Source organism: Neolamprologus brichardi, chromosome 7, assembly GCF_056152115.1.
Source record: "Neolamprologus brichardi isolate AB-2024 chromosome 7, ASM5615211v1, whole genome shotgun sequence".
NCBI lineage: Eukaryota > Metazoa > Chordata > Actinopteri > Cichliformes > Cichlidae > Neolamprologus > Neolamprologus brichardi.
This window is the reverse complement of record NC_142110.1, coordinates 66,205,051-66,215,192: the sequence shown is the minus strand read 5'-3', so window position 1 is coordinate 66,215,192 and position 10,142 is coordinate 66,205,051. Positions and strand designations below refer to the sequence as shown.

The 10,142-nt window shown below is 38.9% G+C and overlaps 1 protein-coding gene across 1 annotated transcript; it reads left to right on the top strand.

Moving 5' to 3' along the window:
* Positions 1-3,754, top strand: tnni2a.4 (troponin I type 2a (skeletal, fast), tandem duplicate 4). Its single transcript, XM_006805391.3, has 7 exons — positions 1-156; positions 1,037-1,069; positions 1,239-1,275; positions 1,367-1,495; positions 2,026-2,115; positions 2,203-2,376; positions 3,390-3,754. The coding sequence occupies exons 2-7, from the start codon at positions 1,062-1,064 to the stop codon at positions 3,465-3,467; spliced, it is 516 nt and encodes a 171-aa protein (XP_006805454.1). The 5' UTR covers positions 1-156; positions 1,037-1,061; the 3' UTR covers positions 3,468-3,754.
* Positions 3,755-10,142: the final 6,388 nt, after the last annotated feature.

Sequence of the window (10,142 nt, the reverse complement as noted above, 5' to 3'; positions counted from 1 at the left end):
CTGGGAATCCATTTCCATAAAGAGGATCTGGGCATTTTGCTGAGGCATCGCAAACCACCATATATACCTATTTCATTTTTCACTGTCTGTGGCTTTGGCAGTGTCTCCTTTTCTTCCACCAAGTGTGTCCTGTCCTCTTCTTCCTCCTCTCAATAGGTGAGAAATCTTCCTTACTTTATCTTTTTTCTTTTTCTAACATCTCCAGCATCTTTGAGCTTCTCCGAGAGCAGCATCTTCGATTTTATCAGATAGAATAAAAAGATGCTGCGCGCGGCCACGTCTCAAAACGACTGTTTAGAAAAGACATGATTTAAAGCAGGATTACAGCTCTGACTGTTCCTCGCTCAATCCAAGTGGCTTCTTTACAGTTGTTGGTGACATTTGACCTTTTTCTGTCAAACCTAAATTTATATGACGTGTTCAGCTGCTCTGCCTCCGTCTCGTCAAAGACCTGATTTTAGCTGTTTTGCCTCAAATTGGATGTGCGTACAACAGAAATATGAGCTGATCAGAAGGCCTGGAATTACAAAAATCTGATTCTGGTTTGGTGAATATTTTCTGGTTCCCTGAAAATGTTAAAAACTGAACAACACTTGAATCATTAATTAATCTGCCTAAACAAACAAACGAAAAAAGATGTCTAACCTAATCTTCTAATCAAAAAGTGACATTAATTGGTCATGAAGACATGCTGTCAGAGGTTAGCTACTGTCAGCTAGTTCATGATGTCATGTTAGTTAATGATATTCCTCTGGAGATTTGTTCAAATTAATCCTTCACTCGATCACGTGTAAACCGCAGAGACGTGACACACGATCCCGGCCGGCCCAGTTTAGTTCAGTTGACGTCGCTGCTCTTCAGCTGTGGCCTCAGATCGCGTTACGGCACAAATATTCCCGTCTCCATCACGGCAGCAGAACATGCTGATCTCAGCGAACCTCGCGCTGATCATCTGAACATCTCTGGTGTTCAGCAGGGCTCAGAAAGACCTCAACGTTTCCTCCAGTCACTCAGTTTTCTGTTTGTTTTACTGCAGGTTGTGAACCCGAAAAACCGCCAAGATGTCTGAGTAAGTGCGAAGAACATCCTGTCTGATTGATGCACGCTATACCTCATTTATATATGCCTCCTTTTAAAGATGCTCCCTTTAAATGTTTAATATCCAGATCCAAAATAGATGTGAATTAGAAAAATGTAACCTTTACAACTATTAATGATCACAACTTCCTCTCAAACAGGAAAAAGATGACTTCCAGCCGCAGGCATCATCTCAAGGTAAATAAGGATTATGAAAAAATATTGAGTTCTTCTGCTGCTGAGTATGTTTGAGTGCAGACCATGTTTGATGATGATTTCTGTCCTGCAGAGCTTGATCCTGCAGATTGCTATGAACTGGATCGAGCAGGAGAAAAAGGAAATCGAGACGGCCAAAGAGGCCTACATGGCCGAGCACTGTTCTGCTCCAGACATGAGCGGAGACCAGGCCGCCCTGATGGTGAGAGAGACATCAGGGTTCATTCATTCATTTAATTAATTTATTCATCCTGTTTATTACTGTATTTATTTCATTATGTTGTTGTTTTGAGTAGAAACATGCCTGTTATTATTATTTTGGCATTTAAGTGCCACCATAATGGAAACTGGACACTTAAAGGATGCTAATGAAATGAGAAGCTAGCTTGAACTTTGCTGCTGTAATTCATCATAAACATAAATGACCTGAAAGTGTTAAGTGAAGCACTGAGCGACCTGCTAACATTAGCACTCCTCTGCCAGAGGAATGTACATCCTTTAGCACCTAGCTGCTTTGATTAGCATGGCTAGCAACGCGGTAACTTGCATGTCTCTTCCCGTCTTGTGTACTTTTAGAAGCAAAAGTAGTTTAAAACTTTATATGAGCTTCACACAAATGATTTACTCACTGGTTTTGTTACTTTAACAGCACTTTTGATATAAAAAGGGAAGGCCGTATAACTCTAAAGCTGTGGGAAGATCATCTTCTGGGGTTTCTTTATGCATCAACAGGAACTCTGCAAGAAGCTTCACGCCACCATCGACAAGATCGATGACGAGCGGTACGATGCCGAGGCCAAGGTGCAAAAGGCTGACAAAGAGGTAATCTTCCTCTGGGAGCACAACAGGATTAGAGTGGCCTCTAAAAAGTAAAGAAGGGTAAATATAACACTTTGTTTCTGCGCATAGATTGAAGACCTGAAGATCAAAGTTGTGGACCTGATAGGAGTGAAGAAGCCCGCCCTGAAGAAAGTGCGTATGTCTGCTGACACCATGCTGCAGGCTCTGCTGGGCTCCAAACACAAGGTGAACATGGACCTGAGGGCCAACCTGAAGCAGGTCAAGAAGGAGGTCAAGGAGGAGGTGAGTTCACAGACAGAGGGTGGTTTTGTCAGGATAAATCGACATGTTTGTTTGAGTTTACTGATGTGGTGCCAGTAAACCTGTTTTAATATCTATGAAGCAGCTTATCATCAATGTGATGACACTATCAGAATATTAGATACAATGTTACAAGTGTTCTCCAAAGTTTTGGCATTCATGACAAAATAATTCTGACGTGCACCAAAAACTGTCGGTGACTTGGACGTCAAAGCGTCACACGGTTAGACGATACACCGTGGCCTTTGAGTTCCAGGCTGAGATTATATTGCAGATTTCAAACATAAATCAATTTTTATGCAGCCAAAAATAAAAAGCACACCCAGGGAAACTTGGCGGCAATCTGGAAGAGAACGTATTTGGACTTCTGGTCAGAAACTAGCACTGGAGCCTTGTATGCCACACATTTGCTCACAGATGAAATTAAAAAGCATTTTTTTTTCTTAATTTCTCTTAAATCTGTAATTAACAACTGAATCATATTTGGTCCACAAGTTTTTGGAGGACGTTTTGGAGACTTCTGCATCTTTTGTGTGGTTTTTTTTCCTGAAAAACTTGAATTTTTCACAAAAATTCACAAAAAAATTCACAAAAAAAACCAAACAAATCTCATAGTTTGTGATGCAAATTAAAACTCATTCAGGAAATTAATATATATATATATTTTTTTAATTATTAGGAGTAGCATAATAAAGACTGCTTTTTCAAAAAAAAAAAAATTCCTGTCAATTATTTCATCAGTCAGTCTTTACAGTATTACAGAACTTTTCTACTTCTAGAAACATAAAGTCACACTTCATAATTTTGAACAATGACTTCAAGGTAACTGGGGTTAAAAGCTGTCAGTATCAGGCATGTAAGGGCTGGTTTTCCATGTGTCAGCTGTCAAAGTGCAGATATCAGCTGATTAAGTTCAATCACTTCTCTTTTTAATAAAACTAAGATGTCTAAATTCCCGATTTGTTTGGACTAACTCTGCTTCCTGTCCTCTGCAGCCTACAGAAGCGGTGGGCGACTGGCGTAAGAACATTGAGGACAAAGCTGACAGGAAGAAGATGTTCGAGGCCTCCTAAATGTTTCGCTGCTCTGCTTTGTTTTTCTGTTTACACGAACTCCATGTGTCTCATTTGTGCTGGTGGAAGAGCGCGTTCGCTTTATGTCACACAGGTCTGAAGAGCAGGTTAGCAAATCTGAGAGGCGGGGAGTTGAACTTACCTGAGGGTTGTTATTTTGCACTTTGTCGTAGTCTGGAGGGAGGGGAAGGTTCACACACCAACACCAAGTCTTCAACTCCACACAGTCGGGGAAACAATCGCACACAATGTTCATTATACGCAATAAAATCACGTGTCAGAGACAATCATGCTGTTTTTGTCTTATTTTTGCCCCGACGTTCATCATCATCATATTTACAGGATCACTGTAGAGGCTGAAGTTTAAATCTGTTTTAAAGCTTTTACCATGATGCCAGGAAGAAACTCTGATTCCCACCTTTATGTCTTATCTTTGTTATCCAACCTAAATGTCCTCAAATTAAAACGAATTCTTAAAACAAGCCTACTCTATGATCAAAGAAATCTTGGTTCAAATGGTAACTAATCGGCACAATCGGATTTTTACCAAAGATTTGAGCTTTTTCTTCGTAAATCTATTTGGGAATCGTTTTAATTGCTATGAGGTTGTATTTTATTGTTTTTATGAAATAAGTTGTGGAATAATTCAGTCAGACTAGGACACCTACGTTTGGTTTTTAGATTTCTCACCAGTGCTGCTAAATGTAACCGCTGCTCTCTGTTGTGTAATTTATGAACCATTAATGCATCCATCATATTTTCATGGTGCACTGTAATTGTATGAGCACAGTTTTTTATTTAAAAAATAACAATGGGAAGAGGTTTTGGTTTATCTTAGCTGCAGTTTATTTGTTGAGTGTTTAGATTTCCAGCATCAGGTCCATCAGTACCAGCAATCTGTTTTTCTGTCTTCGTCCTTGAACGTTTTTCTTCAGACATTTGTTGAATCGTTTTGAATCGCCTCATTTTCTGATGTGATTCGAATCTTTTGTGAAGCTAAATTGAGAAGAAATGTTACATTTACGTAACCATAAGGGTCAAACAGTGACAGAAAAGCAGCATCAAAGATCTAGATTTCTGCATTCAGCACCAAAGCTTATAAGACAAAAGGATTTCTAGAGCCGACCTTCTTGACAGCATTAAACACTAGCAGCACTATTTCAACCAACTGCATGAGCCTGGAGTTATTTCCATTTAACAGGTGCGCCTTGTCAGTACGTAAGTGGTGGAGTCTCTTTCTTCCTCAGTGTTATTAGAGAGCAGCTGTTGTCCCAAGGAAGACCCCCATCCACCACCTGTAAAGTGCAAATTATGGCAACTCTGATCTGATCTCTGAAGCAACCAATAAATTAAACTAGTGAGTTAATTTATTGACATTATATCTGTTTTTTCAGTATTTCTAATGTTTTTATGACCTGGAAACATAAACCGCTTTATGGGTTGCAGGGATGTAGAAGGGATGTAGCCGCCACAATGATCAGACAATATTGAGACAAGAAGGTATTTTGTGTAGATAGCTTTTATATTATGACATCATTTGATATTAAATGTTTAACTACTGAGAAGTGAATCCTGGAGAAACTGAGCCATTCTCTGTAGAGTCTTTTAAAGCAGCTGAACAGGCAGCAGCACCCACTAGCTCCTCAGAACAATCCTTAATAATGCTGAAATTTAACTGTAACACATTTAAAAAAGTGTTTTGCATAATTACACTGTCAATCAAAGCAGCCAAAACTCTCATTTAAAGTCTTGCTGCTCTTTTTTTTCATTTTACTTATTTATTTATTAGAAAACGGTCAATATTTTTATTTCTGCTGTAAAGTTATAACCTGGGAGTTTAAATGCACTGGCTCGCTTTTGGAGTCTGCCTCAAGTGGACATTAGAAGAACTGCAGTTTTTGGCCACTCAAATTTTCATCCAGCATTTGCTACAATTAAGTAAGAGCAATATGATGGGTGTTTTTAGGTGTGCCAGCACAAAATACCTTGTTTGTCATGTTTTTATGTGAAGGTAAAGTTTGATAATGATCAGTACTGTTTTGAGTGTATTTAAAAAATATTAAGAGAAGTTCTTCCTCATCTCAAATTGTCTGATCATTCAGGTTTCCTCTCTAACTTTATAGGATATTTTAAAGTGCCTTGACATGAATGTTGTTGCATTAAAAAAAAAATTCATAAAAAATGAGTGAAGTAAATTTAAATGTCATGCACAGCCATCAATCAGTTAAACACTCCATCGAGACTTTAATGATTTATCTCACTGGTTGCAAACACGCCCCACCCTCCCTCAGATGCCCTCGCACTCCTTGTATGGTGCTCTGAGCTCTGCCTCCAGCCTGCCGGGGCCCTCGAGGCTTTGGTTTCTCGAGGGGCTAACTTTATCCCCTGAGACTCGTGGGGAATGTGAGGGAGATGCCTACGAGTTATATTTGAATCATCTGACTTCAATAAGACTCCTTAAAGGAAAAAAAAAGGAAAGAAAATTGCAGCGTCTTCCCTCCATCACCGGCCTGCAGGGCTGCGACTGACACCTGCTTTTAAATTTAGTTTGAGTGCTTTCAAGCAGCTGCTTTTCCCCGATGACATCTGTCTGCCGCTATGTATCTGTGACTGTTTTAGCATTTTATTGTGGAACGCACATAAACATAAATGCAGCTCCTCGTGACACCGTTTGAAGCTGTAAAACAAAGTACAACAGTGCCGCTCGGCGAGGTGTTGCTCCTGCCTCGTCCTGTTTTCACCCACATTTCAGCTTTCCAGCACCCTCGTTTCTCCGAAGCCCTGCAGTTACTTGGATTTACTTCCGTTCTCCATCTGTCCACCAGGTGTCCTCTAACTACACCATCCTGTGTCTTGTGGGCTACAGGGACAGTGAGGCGACATGTTCATCATCAGTTCTTGAACTTGAATGTGCAATTCACTTGTATTTTTATTTTTATTTTTATTCCTATTTATTCTATTTATCCCCTTTGTATATTTTATCTATATATGTCTTTGTCTTTGTATTTATATATGTGTGTGTGTGTGTGTGTATATATATATATATATATATATATATATATATATATATATATATATATATATATATATATAATATTCTTAACTCTGTAACTTATGTCGGTGCTGTGCTTTTTGGAAAACAAATTTCCCAGAGGAACCCACCCGAGGGATGAATAAAGTTTTATCTTATCTTAGTTCATCTTTCTTTTCTTTAACCCTTAGATGCACATGTGGTCAAATGACCCCACAGGTTGTTTTTCTTCAACATCTTTAAAATGAAAAGTTGTAATATATTCATATTCCAGGTATTCCTCATAAAATATGTTTGTAACATGAAGCCATTTGCATTTTTATTTATTTTTCATTAATTGTGTCACTACCCCACTCTTCCACAAGTGGGTCAAAAGTGACCCCAAGCAGTTCCTGTGGGATCTTCTATGAAACTTTAATTCTTAGCAACTCTGACTGACCCACTTACACTTCTGATGGATCAGGAATTCATTTTTACACAGTAACATACAGGATTTATAGTTTTCTGTGCATTTCAAACACTGTCCTTTCTGATGTTTATTTTTAATATCTAAAGTAACATGGCTGCTATGAGGCCAGCTAGGATCCCTGTGAACCTTGCCCTTAAGCTTAAATTTCAAAACTTACATTTTAACTACTGATTTTATCTGTTTTGATTTTATATACTGTTTTGTTTGTTTGTTTGTTTGTTAATTAGTTAGTTTGTTTACTTGTTTTAATCAATTTTAAATCATGCTTTTTATTTGTTTTTGTTTCTAATGTCTCTGTAAAGCACTTTGAATCACCTTGTTGTTGAATTGTGCTATACAAATAAACTTAAACCTTGCCTTACAAATGATCCAGGACGGATGGGATGAAGAGTCCATCTGAGGCATTGAGTGACATTTCAGAGGACCCAGACTTTTGCAATGCAATAAATGGTACACATCCAGAGGATGGAACAGCCCCCCTATTGCAACAATCAGAACCCCCCCCCCCCCAAAAGTCTGAAGTCTCTGAGGAGCAGCAAATCCATGATTTTTGTGCTGTTCCTGCCCACAGCTGAAAAAAAGCTAAAATCTGAGGTGCTGCTGTAGATGGAGGTTCGCGGTCAAAAGAGGGCGTGTTTGCACCGCTTTTCGCTTTGAGTGGAAGCTCAACAGTGCGAGGGCTCTGCAGCTGTTCAGATCAGACAGACTTTAAATGTTGACTCAATGCAAATGGCCTGTTTTTCATGTCTGCCTGCATTATGTGCGCATGTCTTTCTTTGTTCTGTTCTACTTTTCTGCTATTTGCTTTTGTTCATGGGGGGAAAATAACTTAGTTGAGTGTTCCCCGTTTGTTTTATTTTTACAGCACTTCAGAAAGAATAGATGTTCATTTAACCCCATTATATTCATCAGATACTTTGTAGTTACTTTACAGACTCAAAGGGACCCAAAGGTTAGAGAAATTAGATTGCTGGTTCATAAGTGCCAAAAGCTGCAGTTTTTCTAATGTCCACTTGGGGCAGACTCCAAAAGTGAGCCAGTCAACATAAACTCCCAGGTCAAAAAAAAGTATGCACCATAAAAAATCTGGGTGGGAAGTGATGACTGTTCACTGTTTCATGAGTGGATCTATGAAGAGAGCTGAGTAAGGTGCAGCCACCCAGCGTGACCAACCTGCTCCCAGTCTGTCACATCAAATACGGGTGTTTTGTCAGATGCTGTTGATGTCTGAGATATATACAAAGGACGTGCCTCACTGTTGGTGCTGTGACACACTAGGTGGAGAAATACTGAGTGAACCTGATTTTCAGGAGACTCTGATTTGTCTTTTTTTTGTTTTACTTAAGTATGAAGTGATTCAGATAGGTTTCAGAAAAAACTTTGATAAGGTTCATTATCAGTACTTTGTGAGTACCAATTTGGAGATGTGGATGTTCAGAAGGAAAAAGAGGTTCACCACCAGAAAATCCACCGCTTAAAGAAAAGACTGCACATGCGCTCGCTGCCTGTCCTGTGGCATTACCTGGACACAGTGTTGCCAAGTCCTCAGCAAGGAAAATCGCTATTGGTTGTCCTAAAAGTCGCTAGAAGTGGCTAAATGACGTCATCACCTAATTTGCATAACTGGTCATGCTAATGTAATTGTAACCTACGCTGCTGGAGAGAGAAATAACATCGTGGACGAGACATAAAGTGAGCAAAAAACGTCCTAAATGCATTTAGAGTTTATTTAGAACTACAAATTAAATTTCTTTTAGCAATTATTGTTTTTTGTAATGTCTTTCACGTCTTTTTTTAGCGACTTTTTTTTAGAAAAAAAGTCGCCAGGGGGTCTGAAAACTCGCTAAATATAGCGACAAAGTCGCTAAGTTGGCAACACTGCCTGGACAGCATCCATCTATCATCATCAGCTAATGCCACCAATCTGCAAAGCAAGCTAAAGAGGCACCAAAAATCCCCTCTAGAAACAATTGTAGAAGCCTACATGCAGTTTAATTTGAAATGTATGCTTTTATTTTGATAGTGCAGAAAAAACAGGAAGTTGGGCGAGAGGAGAGTGGAGCCACATGGTTTTTTGACCTGCAATCTCTCATCATCCATTTTGAATTGAGCATTATAAGTTTTCATAATTTGGGATTCTGTTGCGGTGTACCGGTTTGGACTTTTGAAGTAAATATTGAGAAACTATCAAGGACTGTTGTTTTTTGTTTTTGTTTTTTGGATATGGAAAGAGGGACTAAGCGGAGCGTCAAGCTAAGACTCCATTCGAAGGAAACCTAAAACAATTATTTCAAAAAGGGAGACAATTGTCAGCATACAGTAGTGTTCACAGTGCAGACATCGTGCCACAAACTAGCTGTCAGAAGTACAGCGTTCAGACTGAAGCCATGTTAGATAATGTGGTGTCTATTTTAGATGGATATGAATACAAGTGTACTCATATTTTGATATTGATATTTTGTGTCCTTTGGGCCAAAACCTTTAAAAACCGCTGGGTTAAAATATGCAACAGTTAACTTGTATGTTTAAAAATGATGCTGAAGGGTGAACTTAAATGATTTGGGAATGTGATCGATCTCATTGCAACACGCCAATATAAGGTCACCTTGGTGTGTTTTTCTTAAGTCTGCAGGAAGAACATTTTTATTCTTTCAGGCCTGATTTTTTAATCCACAGGGATTCATACTTGTAAAACCTCCCTGAATGTTTATTTAAAAGATGATGGCAGCATGATGAGAGAACGTGGCTAGGAGTGGAAACCTGGTCATGCAGTGTGCTGACATATACAATTTATATTCAAGTGGGTGTCAGCATTAATCCAGTATCGAGACTTAAGGCTGAAATGTTTCTCTTTGTAACCTTCGATAAAAATCGATTAACATAAATGAGTTTATCATGCCTGCACCCAAACATCCAGAAACACGTGATAAAAACATCATAATAATCGTCTTTCTCTGTAACAGTCTTTAGTTTAAAGGTTTGTTAAATGATTTCTTTGAACATTTTTGAAATGAAAGGTGTGAGTTCCTGCTTCCTTTCCTGTTGCACCGTGTCTGTTCCTGCCACCTTTCTTTTCTTTTCTTTTTTAAGTAAATTCAGTTCACGTTATTTCCTGCAGCCATCACTCACTCTTGCATGTTAAAAAAGTGAGGTGATTTTCCATCTCCTCACTCTG